The sequence below is a fragment of the Triturus cristatus genome, chromosome 5_2 (genome assembly GCF_964204655.1).
Source record: "Triturus cristatus chromosome 5_2, aTriCri1.1, whole genome shotgun sequence".
NCBI lineage: Eukaryota > Metazoa > Chordata > Amphibia > Caudata > Salamandridae > Triturus > Triturus cristatus.
The window spans coordinates 1015297280-1015315932 of NC_140588.1; the positions used below are offsets into that span (position 1 = coordinate 1015297280).

At 49.8% G+C, this 18653-nt stretch overlaps 1 protein-coding gene across 7 annotated transcripts in view; it reads right to left on the reverse strand.

Moving 5' to 3' along the window:
* Positions 1-18653, reverse strand: part of ST3GAL4 (ST3 beta-galactoside alpha-2,3-sialyltransferase 4) — a 352906-nt gene that overhangs the window by 34399 nt on the left and 299854 nt on the right. For all 7 annotated transcript variants that reach the window (XM_085608300.1, XM_085608297.1, XM_085608296.1 and 4 more), the window contains one exon: positions 7903-7998. In XM_085608300.1, the coding sequence (XP_085464426.1) occupies positions 7903-7998 (96 nt within the window). The remainder of the gene's footprint in view (positions 1-7902; positions 7999-18653) is intronic.

An 18653-nucleotide genomic window follows, 5' to 3' on the forward strand; every position in this document is an offset into this window, starting at 1 on the left:
GCACACAAATTAATCCCATATTGAGTATTAGTTTACCTTGTGGACATTTGTCAAATATGCCACGACTCTGGCCCTCATGAACCAATGAAATAAGAGTCAAAATGCTGCTCTGTAGCCACCATGGCAACGGTCCTGCACAAGGCACAGATCATCAATGGCGGAGATCTCTAAATATGGTGGGCTGTACTCCGCCGGAGCAGCAGATCACAGGCTCTGCAGAAGGCACAGAATGAGACCTATAAATATGATGTGCTGTACTCAGCAAGAGCAGCAGACCACAGGCTCTGCAGAAGGCACAGACTGAAACCTATAAATATGGTGGGCTGCACTCCGCAAGAGCAGCAGCAGGGCACAGGCTCTGCAGAAGGCACGGACTGAGACCTATAAATATGGTGAGCTGTACTCCGCCGGAGCAGCAGGGCACAGGCTCTGCAGAAGGCACAGACTGAGACCTATAAATATGATGTGCTGTACTCAGCAAGAGCAGCAGACCACAGGCTCTGCAGAAGGCACAGCCTGAGACCTATAAATATGGTTGGCTGTACTCCGCCGGGGCAGCAGCAGGGGACAGGCTCTGCAGAAGGCACAGACTGAGACCTATAAATATGATGTACTGTACTCAGCAAGAGCAGCAGACCACAGGCTCTGCAGAAGGCACAGACTGAGACCTATAATTATGGCGGGCTGTACTCCGCCGGAGCAGCACTGCACAGGCTCTTCAGAAGACACAGCCTGAGACCTATAAATATGGTGGGCTGTACTCCGCTGGAGCAGCAGCAGGACACAGGCTCTTCAGAAGGCACAGCCTGAGACCTATAAATATGGTGGGCTGTACTCCGCCGGAGCAGCAGCAGGGCACAGGCTCTGCAGAAGGCACAGAACCAGACCTATAAATATGGTGTGCTGTACTCCGCCGGAGCAGCAGCAGGGCACAGGCTCTACAGAAGGCACAGCCTGAGACCTATAAATATGGTGGGCTTTACTTCGCTGGAGCAGCAGCAAGACACAGGCTCTGCAGAAGACACGGACTAAGACCTATAAATATGGTGGGCTGTACTCCGCCGGAGCAGCAGCAGGGCACAGGCTCTGCAGAAGGCACAGCCAGAGACCTATAAATATGGTTGGCTGTACTCCGCCGGGGCAGCAGCAGGGGACAGGCTCTGCAGAAGGCACAGCCTGAGACTTATAAATATGGTGGGCTGTACTCCGCCGGAGCAGCAGGGCACAGGTTCTTCAGAAGGCACAGCCTGAGACCTATAAATATGGTGGGCTGTACTCCGCCGGAGCAGCAGCAGGACACAGGCTCTGCAGAAGGCACGGACTGAGACCAATAAATATGGTGGGCTGTACTCCGCCAGAGCAGCAGCAGGACACAGGCTCTGCAGAAGGCTGGGACTGACACCCATAAATATGGTGGGCTGTACTCCGCCGGAGCAGCAGCAGGGCACAGGCTCTGCAGAAGGCACAGCCTGAGACCTAAAAATATGGTTGGCTGTACTCCGCCAGGGAAGCAGCAGGGGACAGGCTCTGCAGATGGCACAGCCTGAGACCTATAAATATGGTGGGCTGTACTCCGCCGGGGCAGCAGCAGGGCACAGGCTCTGCAGAAGGCACAGCCGAGACCTATAAATATGGTGGGCTGTACTCCTCCGGGGCAGCAGAGCACAGGCTCTGTAGAAGGCACAGACTGAGACCTATAAATATGGTGGGCTGTACTCCGCCGGGGCAGCAGCAGGGTACACGCTCTGCAGAAGGCACGGACTGAGACCTATAAATATGGTGGGCTGTACTCCGCCAGAGCAGCAGCAGGGCACAGGCTCTGCAGAAGGCACAGCCTGAGACCTATAAATATGGTTGGCTGTACTCCGCCGGGGCAGCAGCAGGGGACAGGCTCTGCAGAAGGCACAGACTGAGACATATAAATATTGTGGGCTGTACTCCGCCGGAGCAGCAGGGCACAGGCTCTGCAGAAGGCACAGCCTGAGACCTATAAATATGGTGGGCTGTACTCCGCCGGAGCAGCAGAGCACAGGCTCTGTAGAAGGCACGGACTGAGACCTATAAATATGGTGGGCTGTACTCCGCCAGGGCAGCAGCAGGACACAGGCTCTGCAGAAGGCACGGACTGAGACCAATAAATATGGTGGGCTGTACTCCGCCAGAACAGCACTGCACAGGCTCTGCAGAAGGCACAGCCTGAGACCTATAAATATGGTGGGCTGTACTCCGCCGGGGCAGCAGCAGGGCACAGGCTCTGCAGAAGGCACAGCCTGAGACCTAAAAATATGGTGGGCTGTACTCCTCCGGGGCAGCAGAGCACAGGCTCTGTAGAAGGCACGGACTGAGACCTATAAATATGGTGGGCTGTACTCCGCCAGGGCAGCAGCAGGACACAGGCTCTGCAGAAGGCACGGACTGAGACCAATAAATATGGTGGGCTGTACTCCGCCAGAGCAGCACTGCACAGGCTCTTCAGAAGACACAGCCTGAGACCTATAAATATGGTGTGCTGTACTCCGCCGGAGCAGCAGCAGGGTACACGCTCTGCAGAAGGCACGGACTGAGACCTATAAATATGGTGAGCTGTACTCCGCTGGGGCAGCAGAGCACAGGTTCTGCAGAAGGCACGGACTGAGACCTATAAATATGGTGGGCTGTACTCCGCCGGGGCAGCAGCAGGGCACAGGCTCTGCAGAAGGCACAGCCTGAGACCTATAAATATGGTGGGCTGTACTCCGCCGGAGGAGCAGCAGGGCACAGGCTCTGCAGAAGGCACAGCCGAGACCTATAAATATGGTGGGCTGTACTCCGCCGGAGGAGCAGCAGGCCACAGGCTCTGCAGAAGGCACGGACTGAGACCTATAAATATGGAGAGCTGTACTCCGCCGGAGCAGCAGCAGGGCACAGGCTCTGCAGAAGGCACAGCCTGAGACCTATAAATATGGTGAGCTGTACTCCGCCGGAGGAGCAGCAGGGCACAGGCTCTGCAGAAGGCACAGCCTGAGACCTATAAATATGGTGGGCTGTACTCCGCCGGGGCAGCAGAGTGCATTTCTCCTCTGAGCTGCCAGAACGAAGTACAGCTTGACAAACCTCAATAAAGCCCCACAGTATCTCGATCAAAACAGCGTAAATTGCTGTTTCATCTATGAAATATGTAAGCCACTGTTTTTTTGCTATTTTAGTCTAACAAGCAAAATTGTCAAGGAAGGGTTTTTCTAAGAATTGCGATAGGGAAGGAGAAACAGAAGACGGAGAACAGGGGTGAGCCTTAGAGCGGTGAGAATGAAGAGGCCCATGGCTTTTATTCGCCACAGTTAAACTTGTTTGTGTTTGAGTCCATTTCATCACAGTCTCAGCAGGGTTCACAGACACAGGCACAAGCAGTGAGATTCAAGTTTAAAACATGCGGTTAAGCTTTTCACTCGCCAAAGCAGCTCTCCTTTCTGCATTACTATTCTGCCTGAATCCCTGGTATAGCGCCTAACTGTAAACTGCGCTACTCTAAACGCTGACAGTTTCTGAAAGATAAATCGGCTGATGGCAAAGACACATAAAGTGATGTGCCCAAGAGCACATAATTCATTCAAGTAGGGAAGCCAGGATTTAAGTTTGAGCCTCTTGGTTGTGAACTCTTTAAATGTAATCATTAACCCACCTCTCCCCAGTAAAAGACATTCCGTTCTATAAATCGCCTTTTTGAACCACAAATGTAAACATCCGTGTTCCTTACTTATTTGAACCTATTGCGCTATTTCTGGGCCCGCCCAGTGTTAGCCTGTAATCCTGCAGCACACGGCTGTAAAACGGATTAGTCCTTTGATCAGAGAAGTGGCAAGGCCCGTATTCAAACCAGGGACGGACTGGGAACCAAAACCGGCCCTGGCAAGGTGCTCGGCCGCAAAGCCCCCCCCCCCCCCCCCCCCCTCCCCCGCCGCCGGGGGTGGGGGTGCAGCCGAGCTCTTTGCCAGGGCCGGTCGTCGGCCGACTTTGTTACAGGGCCGATTTTGCAGCTATGCTGCAAAAACGGCCCTGTAACAAAAACGGCCCCCAGGGGCCCAAAACCGCCCCCACTCGTGCGGCGCACCGGGGGATTGTCCGGTGCCCGCTACGGCCAGTCCGGCACGGATTCAAACTCTGGTCCCAGTGAACTGGTGTGTTCATTGATCAGCAGATACGTGAATGAATGAATAAATGAATGCCTGTTTAGCGCGTGACTACCCAAGAAAGGGATGCCCGGGCGCTTAACAGGAGGCAGCAGACACAGTACACAGCAAAGCCAAAGCAGCTCACAGATTGACTAACCAGTGCACAAAAGTCAAAGGCTTAGATCATGTCATTTATTTCTAAAGATGCCAAAGGGATGAAAAGCCACATGACTCTTTCCTCTAATTGTGGCTTCGTGTAATGTGATTTTCCAAGTCCTCAGAGAGTCAAAGGTCATATGACGCCATGCTCCTGTGGTGTCAATGTTACACTAAATACTGATTTTAAAAAAATTAAAAAATCCTGTTACTTTTTTCTCACGGAACGTTGTTTAATATGACACTGTATGTCATTCTTAGTAGAAGATTACGTCAGGGAGGTCACAGAGCGCATGTGCAATTTAGTGATGTATTTAAATTCGGATTTTTTGTGCAATTTAGAATGTTTCAAGTACACCCACTTCTATTTCCCAAACTCAAATTGTATAGCTTCTCTTCTCCTACTGGTATTTCTGGGGCTTGGGTTGATATGGTTCATCACACACGCAAACCCTCCCAAAAGCCGGAGAGGGAGTCCCCTACCCCCATCCACCCCCCCCATTCAATATTCTTCAAGCTACAAATCTGTGCTAGTTTGCCTCAAATGCAAGTTGACACCACCATGAACCCCCACTTCGGTCTGTACATCTCCCCGCCTGACAGCTGCTCCCCAGTGGCAGCACGTGTGTGAGAGGCAGGGCCGGCTTCAGAGTTGGTGGCGCCCGGTGCGACAATCACCTTTGGCGCCCCCTCGTTGCGTTGTTTTTATGTGCTGTGCCACGTTATCTCACCGGGCAGGGGCCACGTACCTAATGGGCCAGGACAGATGTACTTATGTATCTGGCACAGAATTGTTTGTGGAGTAAGCGTTTGTGCATTGCATTCTTACCACTTCTATGGTGTTGTTGTTCCCTCCACAACTGCAGAAGATGGCGAGTGCTCCAACAGCAACACACTTTTTGCCGGGGATGCAGCCAAGTTAATTGATGTGAACATTAATATTGGACTCAGACAGTTGAGGAATACAGAAAGCTCTGTGGAATCAAATGGTCGGATTATTTTAGAAAGTAGGTGTGCAGCCAGGTCCTTGCGAATGATACGTGACAGAACCCTCCAGTGCCATTACGGACTCAAAATGTCCCCCCGCCCCCGAGTTCGTCACATACCAGTCTTTAGTTTGAGTTTCTACATTGAAGCTTTTCAGATATCGACAGATGGGAGCGGCTGTAACAGAGGCTTCCCAGCCACTGCAGAGGTGGCGACATTAACGTCACTGCTTCAATGCTTTGATTTTAGGATACACCTTTAGGGTAAACATGTGTAAAAATATATGTACAATTATCTGAAAATCTGCGTAGCCTGTGGTTTTGAGCGGTCGAGAGAGAGAGATGAGTGAGAGACACGTGTGCAAGAAACATACGGGAACGAAAGTGAGAAAGAAAGGTCAACAACACAATATTGTTTTAGCCCACATGGATGGTCTGATTGGAAAAGGTGCGCTGGAGGATAAAATAGAGAAGTCACGTGCCAGTAGCAGAACATCAGACCACATCCAGAGAGACTTTACAGCCCGCGCAGCACACAACTCAAACGAGTGAGCACGTTTGAAGATAAGCCCCAAATGAGGGGGGACATAAAAGGAAAACCAGCAGTATTAGCATCCCAAAACAAGCATCCGCGGGATTATGCCGACTATAAAAACCACAACATGACGAAGCTGAAACTGAACTCCAGCATCCTGATATTCACTGCCCCTGTGCTGGGGCTGTTCGCTGCACCGGTGCTGGGGCTGTTCGCTGTGCCAGTGCTGGGGCTGTTTGCTGTGCCAGTGCTTGGGGCTGTTCGCTGTGCCAGTGCTTGGGGCTGTTCGCTGTGCCAGTGCTGGGGCTGTTCGCTGTGCCAGTGCTTGGGGCTGTTCGCTGTGCCAGTGCTGGGGCTGTTCGCTGTGCCTGTGCTGGGGCTGTTCGCTGTGCCAGTGCTGGGGCTGTTTGCTGTGCCAGTGCTTGGGGCTGTTCGCTGTGCCAGTGCTGGGGCTGTTTGCTGTGCCAGTGCTTGGGGCTGTTCGCTGTGCCAGTGCTGGGGCTGTTCGCTGTGCCAGTGCTTGGGGCTGTTCGCTGTGCCAGTGCTTGGGGCTGTTCGCTGTGCCAGTGCTTGGGGCTGTTTGCTGTGCCAGTGCTTGGGGCTGTTTGCTGTGCCAGTGCTTGGGGCTGTTCGCTGTGCCAGTGCTGGGGCTGTTCGCTGCACCGGTGCTGGGGCTGTTCGCTGCACCGGTGCTTGGGGCTGTTCGCTGTGCCAGTGCTGGGGCTGTTCGCTGCACCGGTGCTGGGGCTGTTCGCTGTGCCAGTGCTGGGGCTGTTCGCTGTGCCAGTGCTGGGGCTGTTCGCTGCACCGGTGCTTGGGGCTGTTCGCTGTGCCAGTGCTGGGGCTGTTCGCTGCACCGGTGCTGGGGCTGTTCGCTGTGCCAGTGCTGGGGCTGTTCGCTGCACCGGTGCTTGGGGCTGTTCGCTGTGCCAGTGCTGGGGCTGTTCGCTGCACCGGTGCTGGGGCTGTTCGCTGTGCCAGTGCTGGGGCTGTTTGCTGTGCCAGTGCTTGGGGCTGTTCGCTGTGCCAGTGCTTGGGGCTGTTCGCTGTGCCAGTGCTTGGGGCTGTTCGCTGTGCCAGTGCTTGGGGCTGTTCGCTGTGCCAGTGCTTGGGGCTGTTCGCTGTGCCAGTGCTTGGGGCTGTTCGCTGTGCCAGTGCTTGGGGCTGTTCACTGTACCACTGCTGGGACTGTTTACTGTACCAGTGCTGGGGCTGTTCACTGTGCTGGGACTGTTCACTGTGCCAGTGGTGGGGCTGATCACCGTGCCAGTGGTGGGGCTGATCACCGTGCCAGTGGTGGGGCTGTTCACTGTGCCAGTGGTGGGGCTGTTCACTGTGCCAGTGGTGGGGCTGTTCACTGTGCCAGTGGTGGGGCTGTTCAGTGTGCCAGTGGTGGGGCTGTTTAGTGTGCCAGTGGTGGGGCTGTTCACTGTGCCAGTGGTGGGGCTGTTCACTGTGCCAGTGGTGGGGCTGTTCACTGTGCCAGTGGTGGGGCTGGGGCTGTTCACTGTGCCAGTGGTGAGGCTGTTCACTGTGCCGGTGCTGTGTCTATTCACTGTGCCTGTGCTTTGTCTATTCATTGTGCCACAGCAATGCATGTGCTTATGCATGCGTTTCTTCAAATGAATGACCTGAAAGATTCGAGAGGGAACCATTGATAACAAGCCCTTTGAAGGACCAGCAATTCTGTCAGGAGACTCCTCATTTTCTATGCAGTTTCCTCTGATATGAGGTATTTATTCTGCTTTATTGTTCTTGAGAGCTTTAGCAGAACTTGAGACCCCAACTTACCACTGGTCTAGTGTCTCTAAATGAGCCCTTAAAATCAACCATGTTTTGACCCACGTGTGGAGGGTACAGAGATGCTGACTGTTCCTACACGCGAGCCGACTTCCCTTCGTTGTGCCCCCAGGCACCGGATCACCCATGGGTCCCACAGCACCGGGACACAAAGGAACCCACCCGCTACCTCGTGTGGGTGAAACAGTAGCCCTGGAGTAAACTGGAGGAGCAGAGAGGAACGAACACAGAGAAAGAAACTAAAATCCACCCCTTCTTTAAAACAGTGACCACTTACCTGATGACAATGTCATACTTGTCGATGTGATGCCCAAGAGAGCTGTTTTGTAGTCGGTTTCCATTTCCCACCACCACGCACGTCTTGCACTTTTTGCTGACAAGTAAAAAAAATCATAGCAGGACAGTCAGTATGTGGTCAAGAAAACTGAAATGTGTCAAGCATTCCTGAGCACCCACAAACCCTGCATGCACAAAGCAACCTTCTGTACACCAAAATCGCACAACAAAACCCTCCCAAAACTGATGCACTGGTAGTCAAGTCAAAAGTACTGTATTCGGCAGCCAAGAGCCATAAAAGCAAACCATTTTGTAAAAATACACATTTCATCAAAATACATCATATGATAAAAGGTCTCTCTTCTGTACACCAAAATGTCACAACAAAACCCTCCCAAAACTGATGCACTGGCATAAAACACTGGACTGGAGAAATACTGTCTAACATCTGCAGGGCTGGAGAAAGTGTTACTACGTAGGCTTATAAAGGACTGCGATGACTTTCATGGGCTGGTGTCCTATATCTGCACAGAAACTAAAGGCTCTTGAAAGGTGTAATGAGTGAAATGAGTGTTTTTTGGGGGTGGGTTTGGGGGTGCTGAAGGGACAATATAGTTTTATCCATTTATTATACCTCTCGTTCCCATGCCCTGTTTCTTTTCCACTTACTCATTTTTATTCCTGCTAATATTTGAATATTTTGGAGGGTTACATTTTTTAGGTGTTGCCTACAGACCACTTTTGCAGTGTAACAGCTCATGTCATAACACCACACATAAAAGCAGAAACATACAGACACAGAAAGGGGCTTTTGAGCAGCTCCTTTCAGACACTGAAATGTAGTTTAGTTGGCTTTAAGGATTGGCTTTAGAGGTTGTCCATCAACATTGGCACCCGCCTACATCATTTCGCGGATATGAACTACTTCAAAAAAACGTAAACCAAACTCAGGTGTTAATTCCTCGTTTGTTCTTTAAGAGGGCACCGACCCAACGCACTCTCTGCATGCTTACCCCACTTCCATCCATCATCCTCGTCCACTGTTTCCTGGTGGTCCCCCGCTGAACCCTAGCAGATTAGTGCTACCAAACGACTCTCTTTCTCCCACGGGCTTTATTTGAGGATTTTGATTTTACTGTTCTAAAATGGCTGTCGGCCAAGCTAAAATGGTAAAGTAAAAATAACAAGTATTGGAATGCAAATAGGTCTCGCATTTGTGAGTTAGAGCTATTGATATTGTAAAGGGCAATGTTTTTTACCTACACGTTTTATTTTTGGAGTGAATGTATGTAGTGTGCAAAATCCCTTGGAAAGGTCCTGCACTTCTTAATAAATATATTGAAAAAGACGCAAAGTGTGGATTGTGTCAACAATTGCTTGGCACGTACCTCATGGGTGAAGTGTCGCCACACATGCACACCGTGGTGCTTTACCAATGCGAAACTCATTAATAAAAGCAGTGCTTACAGACTAACCAACGCGATCGGAGCATGTGAATCCGAATCCCGGCTTCTCTTTCATTTTCTAGACTATTTGATTCACTCTCCTGCGTCTTGGTTATCCCTCAAACACTGGGAGGCAATGAAGTTTGCCAAGGGGGTGGGGGCAGAGGGGCTTCGTGGGTACCTGAAAATATATTCATTGCCTAGTTGTCAAAGGTCGCCCGGTGCTATTAGTTAAAATTGTGCAGATTTCATTAAGATATTAAGAGTACTTTACTCGCATCTATGAGAAAATCAACATTAACTAAGCGAAATGTCAGAATGCGTGTCAGTTTTCACAGTGTTTTAGACAGTACTGGTTGCTTAGTTTCATTTCATTAATTTTTTGTATTTACTATTTTACACAGCATTCAAAGTAGGTTACCTAACCCCAAAGCCCTAAATTGTTAAATGACGAAGGGAGTGTTTTACAGTTGAGCAAATGTGTCCAAATGTAATTTTGGTAGTGGCATGGAATGATCAGCCAATGAGGTACTTGATGAGCAAGAATTTAACTACACGTTCAGAACGTACGGTATTGTGGCTGTTTGTTTGTACACAACCATCTCTCTAAATGTGTTTATTAACATAGAGCTTCATCTACCAGACAGTGCTCACAGAGGGGCTACTAAAGCACAGAACAAAATGTATTCATTTATCCTGAGTGTGAAGGCACCCGGAAGGCTTAGGTGCCCACCCGGAGAGGCTAGGGATCCCAGCGCTTCTACAGACTCTGCCGTGCTCCTCTGCCCCAGCAGGGCACAGCTCAGAATCTGCCGCTGCTGCTAAGAATAGGTGAGGGGGATGAGGTTGGGGCATACGGGAGTTGCCGGCAGATTTCCAGGTTATTGAAAGTGATGATTCTGACATGAGGCAATAGAGACTGACTTTGTCTGTTCGTCTGCACCAGTCTATTTCTCTACCATCCACCGGGCTCAATGTCATGTATTCATTCATCTCTCTTTAGAGGTGCGCGAGCCAATATATTAACAGGTAGAGCCAGCCGGAGACGAGCCAAGCGTATACGAGCCAGTGGGCGAGCCGTGAAGATGATCAGCATGTTAATCATACAGTAAACATGATGTAAATGTGCGTAAATGTCTCTTCAGAATTCAAAAATTGCTTTCTTTAGCGCATCGCCTCAGTACACAAGATTATAGCACTGAATTGAGAGGAAGTTATTAAAAGTGCTTGTTTTAAGCATGATTTAAAACACTGCTGCTCCTCCCGCCCGACAACAATGCCATTTGTGAACTAAGAGGCGTCAGTTGCCATGCATACCCCGAATGTTGCCTAGAGCCTTATTATATTTAGAATAACATTAAAATCTAGTTAATTAAACACGAGAAGTTTTTGTACAGCACGCATCTTGTAATAAAGATGAAACCATTAGTGCCGGCAGGCAAGAAAACATGAACAGGAATGGGGAGGCAGGGGAGGGTGAGAAGTCGCAGACTGAGGGAGGGTGCTGTGGGGTGGGGAGACAGGGAAGAAAATAGTGTAAGGAGTAAATGGGCCAATAGCCGTGGAAGGATACAAATGATGAATGAGGAGGGACTAACAAGCCTCAAACCAATCGGAAGCCAGCATTTAAGACAAAAGCCAATGGGCAGAGAGTGGTCGGAGCTTCCACGAAGCTTCCACACTACAGTATATACTGCATGTCTCACAAAGCGATGCGCATTCGCGCTGCAATGCTAGGCGAGTCCAAAAAATGGCCACTGGTTCACCATGACACATGCAAACACACAGCAGTCGTCTTGGAATTAAATTATTCCAAATTTACCTCCGTGTACATGCATGAGTGCACAGGCATGCAGGAGTGCACAGGCATGCAGGAGTGCACAGGCATGCAGGAGTGCACAGGCATGCAGGAGCGCACAGGCATGCAGGAGCGCACAGGCATGCAGGAGCGCACAGGCATGCAGGAGCGCATAGGCATGCAGGAGCGCACAGGCATGCAGGAGTGCACAAGCATACAGGAGTGCACATGCAAGCAAAGTGCACAGGCATGCAGGAGCGCACAGGCATGCAGGAGCGCACAGGCATGCAGGAGTGCACAGGCATGCAGGAGTGCACAGGCATGCAGGAGTGCACATGTGGCATGCACATGCATGCAGGAGTGCACACGCATGCTGGCACATGCGTACCAGACGTCAAGATGTCATTTAAAAACCTACCCTTCCAACTCACTTTCCATTGCTGTGGACATTATAGATTGAAACTGTCTGTTTGAAGGTGCAGACTCCTGATCGGGGACAGATCCCGATGAATAGCTCTCAGTTCACACGGAAAAGAGAGGAGGCTCCTCGCTACATAGCAAGGACACGGGAGCTAGTGATGGTGGCACTCCTGCAGAAAGAGCAGTGCATGACTCTGGTGCACGCTGAGTAACTGCCCTTGGTGCCATTTCCCATGTCAGTGACAACCTGCCAGATAACATGAAGCCTTTCCCGCCTCCTGTGATCTGAATGTGCTGCTTCCACTTAGGAGGACCTGGGGAGCTAGCAGTCCCCTAGTAACAGAAGGAGGCATAGCCAGCACAACAGTGGACTTGGAGCAGTAGTGATGGTGCTTTGGAGACACAGGCCCTGGTTAAAAGAGAAGGGAGAAGAGCAGGGAGTCTGGCGAAAGAATGGGGCTCTCTGCGCCACATGCAGTGAGGAGGATGCAGTGAAAGAATGGGGCTCTCTAGGCCACATGCAGTGAGGGGGATGCAGTGAAAGAATGGGGCTCTCTAGGCCACATGCAGTGAGGGGGATGCAGTGAAAGAATGGGGCTCTCTAGGCCACATGCAGTGAGGGGGATGCAGTGAAAGAATGGGGCTCCCTGGTCCAGATGCAGTGAAAGAATGGGGCTATCTGGGCCACATGAAGTGAGGGGGATGCAGTGAAAGAATGGGGCTCTCTGGGCCAGATGCAGTGAGGAGGATGCAGTGAAAGAATGGGGCTCTCTGCGCCACATGCAGTGATGGGAATGCAGTGAAAGAATGGGGCTCTCTGGGCCACATGCAGTGAGGGGGATGCAGTGAAAGAATGGGCTCTGGTCCACATGCAGCGAGGGGGATGCAGTGAAAGAATGGGCTCTGGGCCACATGCAGTGAGGGGGATGCAGTGAAAGAATGGGGCTCTCTGGTCCACATGCAGCGAGGGGGATGCAGTGAAAGAATGGGGCTCTCTGGTCCACATGCAGTGAGGGGGATGCAGTGAAAGAATGGGGCTCTCTGGTCCACATGCAGTGAGGGGGATGCAGTGAAAGAATGGGGCTCTCTGGTCCACATGCAGTGAGGGGGATGCAGTGAAATAATGGGGCTCTCTGGGCTACATGCAGTGAGGGGGATGCAGTGAAAGATCTGCCTTTCCAGCCTGGGCCCCGCTGAACCTGTTCCGGTGGCAGCAAAAGCAAGTGGGATTCAGCCAGACCAAGCTCAGAATCAGAAACTGTTGCTGACTCTGATGCACAAAGTACAGAGAGTTGATCAACAACATTCAGCAGCAGAAGGACATGGTCAGATGTAGAGCACCGGTAGCATCACTGGTACCGAAACGGGAAGCGATTGGTTGATTTATTCCTTATCACTCCTGTGCACATTCTAGTACTTGAACGCTTCTTAACGGAGGAAGAAAATGAATCATCCATAGCAGGTCCTAAAACTGGAAGAGATATTGCTTCAAAAACCCATCTCCCCACTTCCATAAGGTGCACTTAGGTTACAATGGGTTTTTTCCATGGGTACCAGTGTAAAACGAAAATGCTACTTACCTGTAACAATAGTTACACAGTTTTCCCAGGGTCCCCTGGTGGTGTTATTCCACCGGCTAGCAGTGGGGTTGTGATTGACATGGACTCAATAACCACCATCACACCATTTTCAACTTCGTTTCTATTAACAGCGTGAACTTAGGGACATAGGTCCTGTGAAAGAAAACCAGCACAACTCCTAAGGGCGGGGTAGATTCACATGGAAATATAAGCACATTCAGTGTTAAACTATTCTCGATTCACTTGCTGTGCATCGATAGCGAAGCCGCACTACATCTCGAAGAAGGTTGTGGTGAAGCGTGAATGGGATCAAACGGGTTCTTAAAAAAAGTCTATCCTCTTGACCAGAACCCAAGACCAGATTGCTGCTCTGTATGGGTCATGTAAGGAAGTAGGGACAAAAGCCAGTGTCTACGCCTTCTTCCGTGTGGTTTGTGGCAGAGTACTTTCTGAGGCAGTGTACAACACAATCAAACGCAATGCACAATCCAGTTTGCAATATTGCATATCATGTTAGGATTGCCCTTCTGTTGATATGCAAATGATACAAAATAGTTGCTTTTTTTGGTAAACTTATTGGACCTGTTAATATCCTGCCTTGCACATGTCTGCTAATGATACGTTACCCAGACAATCCATGGTGGCTCTTTTCCCATGTGCATAGTGTGACTTGGGGAGGTTTGAAAAAGCTACAAAGAGCTGGTTCGGTTTATGGAAGGACTTAGTGCTGTCAATGTAATACTGCCCGTTCAAATCCTAAAGTGTGCAGTGGCCTTTCCACTACTGAATCAGGCTGTGGAAGAATATGAGCAGCTCAAAAGTTGTGTTAATGTGAAAAGATGAAACTAGGTTGAGAAGGAACTTAGGATTGGTCCTAAGAACTAACTTTTGCTTGGGTGCCTGATTGAACGGTGCCTGAACATGAGTGCTTCTAACTAGCTGATGCGCCAGAGTTAGGTTATGGATATCAGGACGCCCATGTTCTAGGAGAGAAGCTGTAAGCTGCAAGAGTGGAGAGGTTCAACAGACGGACCCACAAGCCTCGAGAGACCTATGTTAAGGTTCCACACTGTAGCTGGGAGTATCCTAGGGGGTGTCACCCTTATGAGTCCCTCCATAAATGCCTTAAGCACAGGAATCCTAAGAAGGGATGAAAATTCCCTGTTCTGCCATCACGCTACGTGGAAGTATATTGAAGTGTATGCAAGGCCTGCTGTCTGAAGGTGTAAAAGTGAAGAGCGGATCTCTTGATCCTTTACTTTGAAAGAGTATGTGCTTGGAGTGCAGCAGTAGACACATCTCTGCATAACATGTGTGTATAGTGGGCCTACGTGCCTCATGCAATATGTTCATGCACTCAAGAAGGTGCAAGTAGCCGAACTCTAGGACTTCAATTACCAGATTGCTAGGTGGACCTGCTTGGGATTTGGGTGCCTGATTTGGGTGCTCTGTTGTGAGAGAAGATCTGGCCCGATCAGTAGCTGTTCATGGGGAATGATGGACATCTCCAGGAGAATCAAGTACCAAGGCTCTCCTGCCCAAGTTGGAGCCACACTTCAAACAGCTGTTCAATGCAAATTAGATCAACAAACGTTTATATTGAATCTTGGAACACAGACACATCATCCTAGATATACCACTTGCCTTATTGCACCTGTGACCCATCCTAACTCGAGCAACTGGAGTGGGGGACTATGCATACTCGTCCTGTGAAGCACTAACATATCTACAAAGATTCCTGGTGTCACCGACAGTTGCAGGTGGAGGAAACCATCACCACCGAGCAATTGCATGTCTTCAGCCAATTCTCATCATGCCAAATCTGCTTTAGCATTCCGCGGCACCTGCATCTGGCAGCTTCTTTCCAAATTTGATCCGCTTCAGGAGGTCGATGTGTCGACGTTAGTGGAGAGGAGTCTCATGTCTGATAGTCATGTCACCGAGATGTGAGCCCCGCTCAGTGAGTGATGCGCTAATGGTCACCGACGCAAGAGGGTCCAAGAAAGGCCTGCTGAGTAACCAGGTGTTGCTGTTTCGGTGCAGAAAACACGGAGTGTCGGCCTTTATCAACACTAGATCTTCCTAGCGACGCTTCGCTTGTGGCCATTGCATCACAAGTGCTCATCTATGATATGGTGCCTGGAACAACTGCTATTCATGATGCCCTCATAGCCAAGAGCTTTGTTACAGTCCTTACAGATAATGGATGAGTGGATTGAAAAAACGTTGTTTGCTGCCGCAATCCTAAACGATCCAAGTTGTTGCCAACACGATTTAAGGACTGTGCTGCAAAAGAGTTTTGGGTGATGAAGTGTTCAAGCAGCGGCCATGTGATTGAACGTTGTGTGGTCTAGTTTGTGTACTATTTGTGTACTATATCTCCCCAGTGAAGGGCTATGCTCTGTGACCTCATCAGGAGTCGCAAGCGCTATATAAATGCAAACCGTTTCCTCTTCTATCCCACCGTTACCCTTCTTAAGCCAAAAACATACTAATATGTCCACCACTCAAATAAATTTAATATTTCCCTACACTAATTCACCAATAATACTTTCTGGACTCCGTAGTAGCGTGCTGCACGCCAAAAAATCATTTTGGCGCCTCATCAGGGGTAGCAAGCGCTATATAAATGCAATTACAATACAATATTCTCAACACCCTGGAGTATTATGCTGTATAGATTATTATTTCATATGCATGTCTGTTGCTATTAAGCTTTAGTTTATTTGTTTTGGTTGCCACATGCTATGTTTTAATTGTCGACTTATGTGTATTGGCTGCATTTGTTATTATTGTAGGAGGCGGTGTGTGGTGGGTTTCCTAGGATGGTAGATGGTTGCATTTGAACGTTGATGGCAATCCAGCGAGAGTCCAGGCAGAGTGCAGTTGCTGCCTGAACTTGTTAGACTGTTGGTTGCATTAAGCTTAATAAGGGATTTCGAAGTGCCTGCTTGTTTGGGTTCTCTTCGGGGGCTGCTGTGGCAACATTTGCCAGCACTGCTTTTGGTTTTCAGTTCGGCTCTGAAGGAAGGAACAACTTCACAGCGCACTGGGCGTGGGATTTGTGATGTTTAAAGTCACCAAAAGTGATTGCAGAGGCAACTGCAGCACAGGGTCTGCATCTTATACAACAAAGAGCTGAGCACAGGGGCTGCATCAGATACAACAAAGAGCTGAGCACAGGGTCTGCATCAGATACAACAAAGAGCTGAGCACAGGGCCTGCATCAGATACAACAAAGAGCCGAGCACAGGGTCTGCATCCTATACAACAAAGAGCTGAGCACAGGTCCTGCATCCTATACAACAAAGAGCTGAGCACAGGGCCTGCATCAGATACAACAAAGAGCTGAGCACAGGGCCTGCATCAGATACAACAAAGAGCTGAGCACGGGGTCTGCATCAGATACAACAAAGAGCTGAGCACGGGGCCTGCATCCTATACAACAAAGAGCTGAGCACAGGGCCTGCATCCTATACAACAAAGAGCTGAGCACAGGGTCTGCATCATATACAACAAAAAGCTGAGCACGACGTCTGCATCCTATACAACAAAGGACTGAGCACAGGGTCTGCATCAGATACAACAAAGAGCTGAGCACAGGGCCTGCATCCTATACAACAAAGAGCTGAGCACGGGGTCTGCATCCTATACAAAGAGCTGAGCACAGGGTCTGCATCATATACAACAAAGAGCTGAGCACAGGGCCTGCATCCGATACAACAAAGAGCTGAGCACAGGGCCTGCATCAGATACAACAAAGAGCTGAGCACGGGGCCTGCATCCTATACAACAAAGAGCTGAGCACAGGGCCTGCATCCTATACAACAAAGAGCTGAGCACAGGGCCTGCATCAGATACAACAAAGAGCTGAGCACAGGGCCTACATCAGATACAACAAAGAGCTGAGCAAAGGGTCTGCATCCTATACAACAAAGAGCTGAGCACAGGGCCTTCATCAGATACAACAAAGAGCTGAGCACAGGGTCTGCATCCTATACAAGAAAGAGCTGAGCACAGGGCCTGCATCAGATACAACAAACAGCTGAGCACAGGGTCTGCATCATGTACAACAAAGAGCTGAGCACAGGGTCTGCATCCTATACAACAAAGAGCTGAACACAGGGTCTGCATCATGTACAACAAAGAGCTAAGCACAGGGTCTGCATCCTATACAACAAAGAGCTGAACACAGGGTCTGCATCCTTTACAACAAAGAGCTGAGCACAGGGTCTGCATCAGATACAACAAAGAGCTGAGCACAGGGTCTGCATCATATACAACAAAGAGCTGAGCACAGGGTCTGCATCAGATACAACAAAGAGCTGAGCACGGGGCCTGCATCCTATACAACAAAGAGCTGAGCACAGGGCCTGCATCCTATACAACAAAGAGCTGAGCACGGGGCCTGCATCCTATAGAACAAAGAGCTGAGCACGGGGTCCTGCATCCTATACAACAAAGAGCTGAGCACGGGGTCTGCATCAGATACAACAAAGAGATGAGCACAGGGTCTGCATCAGATACAACAAAGAGCTGAGCAAGCGGTCTGCATCATACACAACAAAGAGCTGAGCACAGGGTCTGCATCCTATACAACAAAGAGCTGAGCACAGGGCCTGTATCAGAAACAACAAAGAGCTGAGCACAGGGCCTGCATCAGATACAACAAAGAGCTGAGCACAGGGTCTGCATCAGATACAACAAAGAGCTGAGCACAGGGTCTGCATCAGATACAACAAAGAGCTGAGCACAGGGTCTGCATCAGATACAACAAAGAGCTGAGCACGGGGTCTGCATCTTATACAACAAAGAGCTGAGCACAGGGCCTGCATCAGATACAACAAAGAGATGAGCACAGGGTCTGCATCAGATACAACAAAGAGCTGAGCACAGGGTCTGCATCCTATACAACAAAGAGCTGAGCACAGGGTCTGCATCATATACAACAAAAAGCTGAGCACGGGGTCTGCATCCTATACAACAAAGAGCTGAGCACAGGGTCTGCATCATATACAACAAAAAGCTGAGCACAGGGTCTGCATCCTATACAACAAAGCTGAGTACAGGGCCTGCATCAGATACAACAAAGAGCTGAGCACAGGGCCTGCATCAGATACAACAAAGAGCTGAGCACAGGGTCTGCATCAGATACAACAAAGAGCTGAGCACAGGGTCTGCATCATATACAACAAAGCTGAGCACAGGGCCTGCATCAGATACAAAAAAGAGCTGAGCACAGGGTCTGCATCAGATACAACAAAGAGCTGAGCACAGGGTCTGCATCAGATACAACAAAGAGCTGAGCACAGGATCTGCATCCTATACAACAAAGAGCTGAGCACAGGGCCTGGATCAGATACAACAAAGAGCTGAGCACAGGGTCTGCATCCTATACAACAAAGAGCTGAGCACAGGGCCTGCATCAGATACAACAAAGAGCTGAGCAAAGGGTCTGCATCCTATACAACAAAGAGCTGAGCACAGGGTCTGCATCCTATACAACAAA